At 47.6% G+C, this 13597-nt stretch overlaps 1 protein-coding gene across 1 annotated transcript in view; it reads right to left on the bottom strand.

Moving 5' to 3' along the window:
* GARNL3 (GTPase activating Rap/RanGAP domain like 3) overlaps positions 1–10133 on the bottom strand; it is a 125026-nt gene extending 114893 nt beyond the window's left edge. The window contains exon 1 of the mRNA XM_039861460.1: positions 10002–10133. Coding sequence (XP_039717394.1) covers positions 10002–10093 — 92 coding nt within the window. The 5' untranslated portion in view covers positions 10094–10133. The remainder of the gene's footprint in view (positions 1–10001) is intronic.
* Between the last annotated feature and the right edge of the window lie 3464 nt (positions 10134–13597).

Genomic DNA, 13597 nt, shown 5'->3' with positions numbered 1-13597 from the left:
ATCACTGAGCTTCAGCTGTAATTCCACGGGGAACGTGGGGGACCTCTGGGGGCCACACTCACTCCCTTGCATTCTTGGTCTTGTACATTATTCCTTGCTGACTGTTGGATGAGAACAACATTAAACCGAGCAGAAATCACCATTCTTGCCTATCTTCAAACTGAGATCAGCTTTTGGAGTCCGAACTGGGGGCAATGGGGAGACAAATTCCCTCTGTCCCCAAATCTGAACTGGCCTCTCCCACACGCAACCGCTCCCTGCCCTGTAACTTCTTCCTCCGTGAGACTCAGCACCGTCGAAGTCATCCCTGGTCACGCGTTCTTCCGCTGGCACTCGTCTGCCTTTGTCCACTTCGGCATGTTAGCTCCACGACAACAGGACCCCATCTGTCTGTTCGTGGTGTCTCCCCGGTGCCTCGCACACGGAAGCGCTCAATAAATATTTGTTGCATGAATAAGTGACACGCGAATGCCGAAAACATGAGGACAAGATTCATTTGGAACAGGGAGACTAAGTCAGGCTGTTTTGGCTTTTCTTGAATGAGGTCACTGGTGGCTTCGGGCGGACCGCTGTGGGACCTGTCCAATTTCTTTGCCAATCTCTGACAGGCAGCTTTTTTATGAGGACTGTGACAAGTGCACGGAACAGACAACCCATCTGCAAAGCATCAACCCAGGCCTCTCAGTGGCACTGACGCTAGAATACTTCATGGCTGGCAGCCCTTCTAAAGACACTTTTCCTCTGGTCATAAAATGCACGACAGGCATTTATGCCCCAGCTTCCCTTTGGGCTATGGAACCACTGACATTTATGGTTGGAAAGGCCACTTCGAGCACCCACCTGAGGCTTGGTTTCTCATTCTGACCTCCTCACCCCCTAGAGCAGCTCTGAGATGGGCATACTAGGTATGCAGCAGCATGCCGATGCGCAGGAAGCTTCTCTAGTATGCTGCCCACTCTGATCAATGTGTCTAATTTATTTTTGCTATATCGAAGAAAGATGCCGTTTGTGGCAGACGCCGTGGAATGACTTGCTCAGTCCCCATTTCGATCCCATTCCAGTGTGTGTGCAAATGTTAGAAAACGTAAACGTCAACGTCCTAACCGCCTCTGCGGTTCAGAGTTCTGGACGCGATTTATATTCCACAGAGCAGATGCACTCATGAGACACTCTGATTTGGAACGGAGCCAGGCAGATTCAGAGCGGATACAGGGCATCATGTTGCTTTTGTAGGTCATGACAGAGCTGCCGCGGTTCTGGAACCCGCAGCTGCTTGGTTCTGTAGCTTTCTGAAGCAGCCGTGGCAGCTCTGGGGATCAAAGCTGAGATGGGAGTGTGGCTCCGCAGTTAGCGAAGGTGGCAGCAGCTTCTGGATCGATTAGCTTCTTGTTATGCAGTGGCAGCTTTCCGCCACAGATCGCCACAGAGCACGGTGGTTCTGGGGGCTGGGAGCTGCTCTGCCAGCTTCGTCAGCACCTAATTCCCCATATCCATGTTATATCTCATCTGCTGACAGTAGGTAGAGTGGATTCCGTTGTCGGCAACAGATTACTACTGACTGACAGGCCTTTTATAGTGATTTTGAGCTTACCAGTTCACAAGACCCTAGCAGAGTGCAGAGAAGGGCATCGTCTCCTCCTGGTGGGTGTAACAGCACAGTTTCCAGTGGGCGATGGATAGAGACCGTGTGCTTTTATGGGCATACACAGGCATTCTGCCTTTTGAGTGTAAAAGAGAGCTTGCTCACGGCACTAAGGCTTTCTGCTCCAACAGCAAAGAGGTGCTGAAGGGCAACCAGAGAACAGCACACTTATGTGGACGCTTCTAAGGTCGCTGCTGTACCGAAGCAGTGACTGTGCTGTCACTGGCCTGCTTAGCGTGGTTTGGGGTCGTTTCGAGTGTGCCACCAAAAGTTGTTGGAGCAGCCCTTATGTGCTGCTGAAAACACAGAAAAAAAGTTGGGAAGTACTAGTCTAACTGACAGATGTTTTAACATCTCCAGCAATAAAAATTTTACTGCATCTTGAAGGAAGCCACGCCAGCTTGGGGAGCACTGACCGCTGGAAGGTACTTTCGTGTACTGAGTCCAACTTGTTTTATTACCCCTCACGCCCGTTGCGATTTTTAGGTCTAGCCCGGGGCCATACACAGAACAGGCCTAATTTCTTTTTCGTATGACCCCTTTTCAAATGTGGGAAGGCAGCTATTATGTCTTCTGTGAATTTTCTTTTTCAAGTACAGTATAACTCTGCCGAAATCTTTTCTTTTTACTGGGTCATTCCCATCAGATATAAATATCTTTATGAAAACAAAAGCGAAAAGCGAACCAAAACCAAATCCAAACCAAATCAGACAATTTTCCAATGCCCACCCCCTTCCCCCCTGCAGAGTTGACTATATTCATTTTTTCCAACTCTTTTCATTTTCTCTTGAAGCCAGTCCAGTGAGACTATCGTACTCACGATTCCAAACAGCTCTCGTCAAAGGCCACCAATGACACACGTGATGGGAAACCCGATGGTCCATTCTCAGTTCTTCATTTTCTTTGACCGATCAGCAACATTTGACACAGAAAATCGTTCTCTCTCTGTTCTTTTAAACTGTTTATTATACTAATGCCCCCCGAAAAAATTTTTTTTAATGACTTCGTGTATCCATGATGCAATGTTTTCACATGTAAGTCTCGAAGTCTAAATTTTACTTGGGATTTATATGAACAGTTAATCCAAATCCATCAAATCATAGTCATTCTTCCCAATTCACGAAGTTTATTCACCGATTCCCTTTTCCTAAAGCCTCCTGGTACCCCTTTTCCTCACATTTTTTTTTACCTTTCCCTATTTCACTGTGATTCACAGTGAACAAAGCAAACACACTGATGCCTTCTTCAAACATTTCCTACCTGAGTGTCCGTATCTGCGCTGTCCAACAAGGTAGCCACAAACCACATCTGGTTACTGAGCACTTAACACAGAGTCAGTCTGAATTGAGATGCTATAAGTGTGAAATACACACCAGAGTTCAGATGGTCCAAAAAAAAAAATTCTCTTAATTATTTTTAATATAGGTTACAAGTTAAAATGATAATCTTTCGGATGTAGTGAGTTAAATACAATCAACTATTAAAATTAACTTCATCTGTTCCTTTTTACTTTTTAAAACATGGCTGCTGGGAAATTGAAAATTCCATACGTAATTCTACACACTGGCTCTCACCAGAAACCACTTGTTTCTTTTCCCTTAACATATATGAACACCCCAGATAGCTTTCCAAGTCAGAAATATGGATTTGCATCAATTTTTTAAACAGGTGATTAATAGCGTAGTATACTTCCGAAGGACTTTTTTTTTTAAAAAAAAAAACTTTGACAAGCAACAGCAAACGACCTTCTACATAAACCTCCTTGGGCAGTCGCACCTCATTGCTAACTCATATTTTGCTTACTGTGTTCAAGATCCTAGCTCTAGAGACACCTGGATGTGGTTCACATTTTCCCAAATCTCTACACTTGCAAGCTGCTAACTTCCCTCCCCCACCCCTGAAAGCCAGCAGCGAGTCTCACTGTATAGGCCACATCGCTATAATTTTCCTACAGCATTATTTGTCAGACTTCATCTCTGTTCAGATCTTCAGCTCTGGAAGGCAGATAACCAAACATAATTTCTAATATTAACCTTCTAAAGCAAAACTAATTTGACCGTTGTTGTCTTCCTCTGAGAAAGGAAGCTGGTTTGTATTAACTTAAACTCTTAGCGAATAATAAAAGATTTTTTTTTTCCTTCTTATAGGAGAACAGACATAATATGAAAATTAATTTTCTTCTGTTGGCCCTAAGAGCCCATTATGTCAGCCCAATACAAGACGGCTCTTAATAGTCTTTCTCAGGAAGTCTGCTGTTTTTCCAAAAGAAAAATGACAGCGGCAGATTTATTTGTGATTAAATACTTACAGGCCTGACACAAACAGAAAGAATAACAACAGAATATGGAGCAATGAAGCCTATGAAAAAAGCTCACATTAAAATACTTGTTTACAAAACTACCTGGGGAAAAAGGTCTCCTGGGAAAAATGGAAAGAAAAAAAAAATCTAAGAATCTAAGAATCAGGAGAAACATAAGGAAGAAGAAAAGAAGGCAACCCAATGAATAATGGATAATTGTTCTTTTCTGATCCTATCTTGGCCCGGAAAACCATATTCAGGAACGAGAAAGCATTTGTCTTGGCATCAAATTTGTTCTCACAATGCGTGGGTTATGTGCATTACTAATAAGGAAGCCACTATGTAGGAAGCAATATTTTGGAAAGTAGAAAATATGTTTTCCATTTGTGATTCCCAGTCTTCTGTCTATGTAGGGCTCTGTACCTACTGTGGCTAAATGTGGAGAGCATAATTTAACCATTCAACTAAGGTAGTCTAAGAACTAAAAAAAAAAACCCATACAAACCCCAGTTCTGTGACTCCTGGGTAGCATCTGGGTATCTGTATTTTGGAAGGCTTCCCAGATGTAACGCCACCCCCCAATCTACTATCCACCCCCGTTCTGGTAACAGTACTGTGATTTTTCCTTTGGGCAATCATGGCCTCTTGATCTCTATGGATGGAAGTGATCTAACCCTTTGGTTCTAACTTAGGCACATGACCCAGGCCCAGCCAATTAGCAAGATTCACTCCCTTCTGGTCATAATGATTGGTTCAAGGATGAGCATTGAACCCAAGAGATCCAGTGAATGTCAAGCCTGAGGTATGCTCTAGAACCACTAAGAGGCCCCATCTTTCTGCTGGGGCTGTACACTGGGCAAGCCTGGAAGAGTTAACTTTCTTTGCCTCCACGAGGAAAGACCTAGAGAATAAAGCCAACCCAGAAGAGAATAAAGACGACTGATGACATCTGAGCACCTAGACCTCCCAAAGCTTGGTCTACCCCAGCATTCTGCAATAACATGAACCAATAATTCTCCTTTGCCTGTCATTCATAGCCTTTGATAATCTTTTTTAAAAAAAATTTAACTGGTAAGGCACCAATCAGAAAAGATGGCAATGAGTTACTAGTCCTGCTTATGGCTGAGAGAGAACTGGGCAGTGGTGATTACAACTAGGTAGCCAGGAGCAAGAGCCACTTGACTGCTGAGTCTGCACCCCACAATCCAAGCCACCACTTTTCACCTGAAATCAGAACCACAGGCATTGCTACTACTGTAAATGACGATGAAAGCAGAATCATCAATGATGGGTGGCAAGTATAATGAAGTAAACTTCAACTCTGTGATTAGGGAAAGATAACAGAGCCACCCAATAATAAAAAGGCTTGCCTTAGGACCTAGCGGGCTTAGACGTAATAAACAGAAGTTGGATGAGATTCTTGCATTACCCTAGAGGAGTGATCTTCAGAGTATGTTCCTAGGCCAGCAGTACTGGCATTACTTGAGTTAGAAAGTACAATTCATAGACCCACCCTGACCTAGTGAATCGCTGGGGGCGGGGCCCAGGATATGGTTTAAGAACCCTGCCTCTATCCCAAGGGATTCTTGTTTATGTTAGGAAGGAGTGTATGTATCAGAATGGAGAGCATTGGTTCTCAGTTTCCTGAGCCCCGTCCCCAGAGTCTGATTGAGGAGATTTGGGCTTCAGCTTGAGAATTTGCTTTTCTAACAAATTTCCAGGTGATGCTGATGCTGTTGGTCTAGGGACCACAGTTCGAGAACCGCTGAGAGGTTGACCCAACTGATGGCCAAAGTTCCATTCAGTGTATAGATTCTAGGTCTTTAGAATTTGCCTTGCACACTCAATCTTGCTGACACGTAGCCCTGTTAATGCTGCAGCTCGCTTGTGGTCTGGCTCCGTGAGGTGTGGGAGTCCAAACTCCCCAGCTCGGCAACAGAAGCGTAACTGAAAATAACTGGGGTTCGTCAACTGTATTTCTTGATCACCATAAAGTCACAAAAGATAACAGATATATTTTCTGAAATACATCTTAAGGCAATAGAAATGGGGAGACCTATTGGCCTCCCTCATCCAAAGGAGGTGTTTCTGTACCTCTCGTCTCTGAATACACCTAAAAGTTTTTTTTCTACCCAGTCCTAATGAGCACCCCGTGTCCCTACTGTCCTTCTCGTCGATCCCTCTCTTCCTCAATCTGCAGCTCAAAAATGCAAAAATGCAAGGCAGGACCTTGCAAAGACGGCGGAGGAGGAGGAAAAACTCAATGGGCAAAGCTAGAATTTTAATGAGGCAAAGGAAGAGAAAGGTTGAAAACTTTCATCTAAATCTTAATCGTTTTTGTCCATAGAAGTTACCATTTAGTAATGCTTTGTGCCAGATACCGTTTTTGGCACTTTGCGTAAATTATTTCATTTAAAGCGCACATCAATGTGGTGATATAAGTGTGACTGTCATTTTGCATAGGAGTTAACCAAGGTTCAGGGGCGTAAGCAACTTGTCTGAGGGCACACACACGGCAAGTGAAAGGACAGAAACTTGAACCCAGGTCTGTCTCACTCCAAAGCCTTTGTGATAAGTCTTCCTACAAAATCAGGACACACATATCTAGGGCAAATGGGTTCACAGCATAAGCGTCTTGCCCTCCAGCCTCCAGACTTCCCAGCTAGTCCTTCCCACCGCCACCTGCCTGGACGCCTAACACCTGGACCACTCCTTGCTCCTTTACATTATGTGCCGCGTCTGCCCACTAGTTATCAGAGCTGACGTGGGGTATTTAGCAAAGACAGCTGCCATCCTGAAAATAATGCCTTTGTTTTCTGATGTCAACAAGATGTTGAGTAAATATGGTTAAACCAGATTCTTAAAGGCCCAAAACCCTAGGCAGTGGCATTTAAACTTGATACAATAGGAAATGAGAAGTCATTGAGGACTTTGGAGTGATAGAGGGTAATCTGGCAAAATGCCCACAAGGAGGGGCGGCTCTCACCCCTGGCCATCCATCAGAATCACCTGCAGGCAGAATCGCCCATATCATCAGAATGGGGTGAGCATCCACACACCTCATCACTGCCCTGGACTTTCTGGAACAACAGGCCTGGGGTAAAGACCCACGCGCTTGTTAAGAATTTTCACAGGTGGTTCTTTTTGTTGGCCCCAAGAGCCGATTATGTCTGTCCAATACAAGATAGCTCTTAATAATCCTACTTAAAAGTGCGATAATTTGAATTAATGGATTAAAGAGGTAATTTTTTAAAAAAGCAACAGAAACAATACGATGAATACTGACCTGTGTTAAGTTAGGGGAGTCTTTTCTAATTAAGTATAAGCAGGAGGAATAAATAGATTTGGCTAAATTTAAAAAAAAAATGAAAATAGTAAAAGCTTTATCAAAAAAACACCATAAAGTTAAAAGGCAAACAATGAACTACAAAAAAATATTTAGTACATATTTGACCAAAAAAATTAATTCCCTTAATAAATAAAAAGTGCTTTGATTCAATAGGATAAACGTTCCAAAGGAAAATGGACAATGTGCATGCATATACATTTTATTTAAAAAGAAATACATATTATGAATAAATATGAGAAAAAAGTTTCACCTCCCTACTGAACAAGAAATTCAAATTAAAACAAGGTTCTGCTTTGGCAAATATTTATAAATGATAATACCTAGTGTTGAGTCGGAGAAAAAATCAGGCACGTTTTTATGCTCTTGGGAGAACTGTAAACTGGTATACCTTTCTGGCGGTATAACTGTAAACTGGTATACCTTTATGCTTCGAAAGCCATTAAAATGTTCATTTTCTTGGATCCAGTAATCCCCGTCTCTTCTATGAATTTATCTTAAAGAAATGATGACCTCTTTATACACGGGCTAATGCATATGGATTCAATGTGTCTTTAGTAAGAGTGAACATCTGGCAATAAACTGCATGTATAATCAAGGATGGGTTAAATAAATTGTTCTCTAGCAGACATACCTTATTTTTATTATCAGAAAAGTGGTGATCATTATTTCTAAGGTTTTTACAATAATATCATCGAGTGTTAAATAGAGAAAAAAAACCTCTGAGGGTCAAGAAGTCACTTAGTCTTTCAAGTGTAAGATCATGAGGACAAAGGAAGGGGTGGCAGAAGTGAGAACTCAGAGGAAGAGAAAAATTTTCTATTTGGTGCTGCCCAATATTTTAAACATTAGTCATATGTGGCTATTTAAATTAAAGTTAAGTAAAATTTAAAATTCAGTTTCTTAGTTGCACTAGCCATTTTTCAGGTGGCTCAATAGCCAGGAGGTGGCTAGTGGCTACAGTATCAGACGGCACAGATTATAGAATGCTTCCCAAGTTCTATAGGACAGTGCTGATATAAACATTCTACCTCATGCCTAGAGCCAGGGTGGATCCAGTTTTTGGGCTCATCTCTTTAGACTCATACACTTTCTCTCATCCTCATGTTCCGGGAACAAGGGTGTAAGCACCAGAAAGACAGCGATCATATTTGTTTGGTTCTCCTCATCTAGCGAGGGAGTGGTATTATCTAGGTAATTACAGTGGTATGTGGAAGAGCTGATATATGCATAGACTGTTGATACAGAGCTCAGCCTGGGCTTCAGGGAAGACTTCCCAGAAGAGGAGGGGTAGGCATTATCCAACAACGAGTAAATGAAAGACCATTCAGAGTAGAGAAAAGAATATGATATGAGTAAGGCACTGATGAGGAAACGCCCAGCATAAGAGAATTATTACCAGCTAGTCAGGCATTTAATCATTCAACAGATAGGAAATGTCTGTAATGCACCAGGCCTGGGCAAGGCTCTGGAGACAGAGCAGTGAAGAGGACACACACGACCCCTGTCCTCGTGACGCTTATAGTCTCATCCAGTACGGCTGGAGCACCAAGGAGGAGGCAAGGTTTGCAAGGACTCACACCTCATATTAAGGATACTGGTTTGGATTTTAGCCTAACAGCTGAACCCTCTTTTCGGCCTCAGTGAGAGCCAGAGTCCTACCTCCTATCTTTCTCCTCGTCTCCTACCCCAGTCCCCATCACTTCCGTGGGAGAGCGAGAGCTCCCGATGGCGAGCATGGGGTGGGGTGGGGGTTAGGCGGCAGAGGGGTACAGCTGACAGTTATGGTAAGACCCCTCCAGCGGCCAGTGAGGATGTGGATTTGAGAGGAGGAAGAATTAAGACAGGAAGTCTAGTGGGGAGGCTGCTGGAGCCATCTAGAAGCAGCACTGGGGGTGGGGTGGGGGAGCTGAAAAATGGCAGCGCCAACTTTAGCGATGTTGGAGCGGGAGAAGGCATTCCAAGTTAAGAAAATGCCCTCTGAGGGAATGAGTCTGGCAGAGCAGAGGGAGCGCCGCCAAGGCAGGCAGGGGAGGGCGTGCCCGTGGGGCAAGGTTCCAGGGAAGAGAAGGAACCCAACATCTCAGGAGAGTTCTCCAGGCCAAATGAAGGGGGCCAGGAGGGGCACTGGCACCCCCAGCGGAGGAAAGGCCTCCGCGGGTCAGGAGGGCGCAAGGGGCTCCACCTCCCGGGGTCCACATGGCGCCAGAATGGGCGGGGCCGTGAGGCAGCAGGTGTGCGTTACCTGCGGAGCGAGGAGGAGGCTGGAGCTGGCCCGGGTCCTGGGGCAGTGCAGAGAGGCTCCCCGGCGGAGGGAGACCTCCCTTAGACTTTAGCCGGGCTATTTCCCGACCTTGTCCTTGAGCCCTTTACAAGAGGCGGGCAGGGCACATTCTCCACAGCCCGAAATCCGCCTAGGGCCACGGCTCTGCTCGGGGCCTGCCACAGGACCAACGCTTTGCGGGCGTCTCGTCCGGTCTGGATTCCCGACGCTCACCAGATTCTTCTCTGGGGCGACCCCCTCCCGCACCTGCCGCTCGGGCGGCCCAGTCTCCCTCGACCCCTGGCCACTCGGTCCAGGTTCCTCGCTCAATACCCTCGGAACCCCCAGGGACCCCTCCCCGCGCCGCGGTTCCCTTCGACCGCCACCCCCCCACACGTGGCCAGCTCCCAGTTTTCGTCCCTCCCAGCCGCGCCCCTCCCGGCCGCAGTACCTGGGGCTCTCGAAGCTGCACCCCCTGCGCCGCAGCGCCGCCCTCTTCTGCCGCAGGAGCGCAGCGGCCTCCCCACCGAGCTCCGGCTCCATCGCCCCGGGCGGGGGCCGCGGGCTCGGGTGCACTCGGGTGGGCTCGGGCTTCGGCGGGGCTCGGCTGGCCGCTCGGCTCACGCGCCGCAGCCCACGCCCCGCCCCGCGCGCCTCCGCCCGGCCCCGGCCCCGCCCCGCATTTCAGCCCCGCCCACTCTTTGCCCCTCGGCCGGGTCCAGACCTCGCCCCGAATTTCAGCCCAGCCCACTCTATGTCCATCAGACGGGTCTAGGCCCCGCCCCGGCCCCCCACCCCTCAGATCCTTCACACAGGCTGTTGGACCTCCGTGCTCCTCAGCCCAGCCAGTGCCCTTTGCCCCCGTCTGCCCCACTCTGTTTTCTGCCCATCCTGTCCATTCCAAGGCCCTGCCTTAGGACCCTTTGGCTCTGCACCTCTATCTGCATGAAGCGAATATGCCGTCCTCACACATTGACCTCAATCACTGAGCCCTGGGCGTTGGGTGGCCCCTCCTGCCCGACCCCGCCCTGGGCTCACGTGCATTTACGCCCTCCGCCCCCAGGATGTTGCTCCTGTATCATACCTCCTTCTTCAGTGCCCCTTGTGCCCCCAACTCCAGTAGCTACTGTAGCACCTTCTCCTCTGGGAGTCGCCCTCCTCCGTGTCCCGCCCACAGGCACGGCCCCTCCTTTTCTCTCCCAAGCCCCTAGACTGTGCCCGGCTCACTCTTGCGACCCTTCTCAACCCTGCCGGGGACAGGGCTCCGCCTGCAGCCCCGCCCACTATCCGGCCCCGCCCACGCAGGCGGCCACGCCCCACCCCTCACCCTCACCTCCGCAGGCGCTCGGGCGCTGGCCAGCTGCACGCAGGAGTGCTGTGCCCACTTTAGCCGCTGAATCTACCGCTCCGTCTGTTAGCTCGCGGATCTCTCCATCCACCAAAAGGAGGTACTGCTGTCTCCTGGTGGTCGTTTGTGGCGCCTGACGCAGTGAGACTGAGGGGCTGGAGCTTTGCAGACTACCAATCGTGGGTTCAAATCTTGACTTCATCACTTTCCAGCTGTGTGACAACCACCACACCCCATCCCACCGTCCTCATCTCCTCCCCAAGACTCAGTATCCGTCTCAGAGCCCTTGAGCACTGCACTGGGGCAGAGGGCAGCGACTCCATCTGGGTAAAGCTGCGGGTCACTGTGCCATCTAAAATCACGAGGTGAACTAGGATCCCTTCGTTACCCCGGGCTTATCTCGGCTAGGAAGGTGTGGCCACGCTGGCCTGGAACTGGGGTGGTGGAGCAATGTGTGGGGAGTGTGTGTTGGGGGGAGCTTGTACTTGGGAGAATCTGCCACTGCAGCTTAGGATGGCACTAGCTGGGAAACTGAGGCAGGCAGGGCCCGGGGCTCCCATGATCGGCGTGGATCATGTCTCTCCCTGGTGCAAGCTCTCTCAGTGACTTGCTTTCTCAGTAAGGCCCGGACTTCTTTGCTGCTGCACCTTTTAGCAGAGAAGCCATTCTGAAGAGAGAATGAAAGGGAGAAAGATGTAGGGGCTTTCTATTTCTCCTTCTGGCCCCTTGGGACTCCACTTTGGTCCTCCCCTCAGCTTCCCAGGAGACAACTCTTGTAAGACAGTCTCCCTTTTTCTCTTAAGCAAGCTAAAGTGGGCTTCTGGTTTTTGCGTAACATCATGAACTCCCCCAAATCCTTTACTCAGCGAGACTGGGTTGGCTGTTTTTCCCAATCTCATCCCGCCTTTTCTTCTGTCTCCCTGCCTCCTCCGTCCTCCGTGTGTTCAGAGACCTCCGAAATGAATCTCCAGATGTCCGCTGTCTTCTGAAGCTTCCCCAGACTCCCACCTCCCTCCCACAACACTGACTCTGTCCCTTCCCAAGGGCACTGTTCCCACATGTCACCTATGTTCTAGTAACCTCTTAACTGGGTCCTGAGCACCCCACTCCTTCATGTCTGTATCTGGCTCAGCAACTGCTTGCTAAGTGAAATGCACATGGCTAATGAATTGAGCAAGATTCATTGGAAAACACATTTAATTTCAAAGTAAACAAAGATGTTTATACATTAAAGTATTTAATTAGTGAAAAAATTATTATCGGTGTAACAAGCTGAAAAATACAGCAACTTGATACAAGACTGAGGTAACAAAATACTTCACCAAAAATCTAAAGAATCGGGGGTGGGGGTGGGGGGCTGATGTCCAGTGGTTATTGCGGGTGAGACACTTTACAGGAATTAGAAAGTCCTTACACAACTGCATGCAGGAAGTCTGCTGGGAAAAAGACAGCCCAGGAGAGTGCAACAGATTTAACAAGAAACAAATTAAAATGTAGAAACTGATTTTCAATTTACTTTGAAGGATACATAAGAAATCGAAAACTACTCTCTACGCAACATTTTGAATGCTAAGTGAAAAACCATGCATTTTGGCACGAAATTTATTAAAGAGTATACCATACTAATAAATTCATGACTATTGTTTCATTACCGAATGGTCACAGTTGTTCAGAAATGGGTAAGGAGACTAATGGTTATAGAACGGACCGATGCTCCATGGCGTCGCTGCTGCGAGCTGGGATTTCACGCTGCCCCTGGCCTAACTCGCTGCGAGGTGGTCCACGGTACAAGTTCTCAACACCCAAGAAAATGCAGCTCTCGCTCACGCTGTACGCGCATTGAACATTGAAAGTAAAACCAAAAGACTGCAGAAGTAAATACTGTGAACATTCTGCCCCTGCTCTCATCCTACCTCGGAGTCCTCTGCGTGCCCAAGCTAAGCTCTGTGCCTACGGGGTCTGGGCCAACCCGCCTCTGGGACAGAGACCCATCTAGTCCTCATTGCCACTGACGTCACAGATCAAGAGGCTGATCAGGCTGTCGAGCCTTTTGAAGCTTGCCTGGAGGGACCTGCACAGGGTTTGCACTCAGTGCTGGGAGAGAGGCAGGGTCTTGCGGGGGGAGATGCAGTGTGAGGACTATTTGTTTGTTGAATGGTCAGCTCCTCCAGGGCAGGGACCAGGTCTGTTTTGTTCTCAGGCATTTATGTCCTGGGCACACAGGAAGCACTCATCAGACATGTGCATGAATGAACGAATTGGCGGTTTTGCGCACCTATTTTTCAAAGGGACTCTAGTAGTTGTTTTTGTTTTCTGTTTTAAACATGAAATCACCCACCATGCCAGTGTGACGTGGGACTGAGTAAAGTCATTTATGAACTCAGTAAAAATAAGTGTGGCTGTGTTTTTGGCAACGCTCACCTGGTTATAAGCATCAGTCAAGTCGGTGGGAGGTCTAGACTCCACTTGTAGAATGAAAGCGGACCCTGCTTGCCAATAGCTTCCCATTTTCACGGACCGCTTTCCACCTGTAGATGGCATTCTAAAAGATAGAGGTCTTGGGCTTCAGAGGTGGGAGGAAGATGATGAAAAGAAATACTGGCCATCTTGGCAAGAAAAAAAAATGCTTTATAAATTCAGTTGGCAAGAGAGAGCGGTGGGTACTTTCCCAAACAGAATCCCTTCAAGCATCTTCTTCT

This window comes from Pteropus medius, unplaced genomic scaffold (genome assembly GCF_902729225.1).
Source record: "Pteropus medius unplaced genomic scaffold, Ma_sr-lr_union100, whole genome shotgun sequence".
NCBI lineage: Eukaryota > Metazoa > Chordata > Mammalia > Chiroptera > Pteropodidae > Pteropus > Pteropus medius.
The sequence above is the reverse complement of the archived record's forward strand: the minus strand, read 5'-3'. Positions and strand labels throughout refer to the sequence as shown.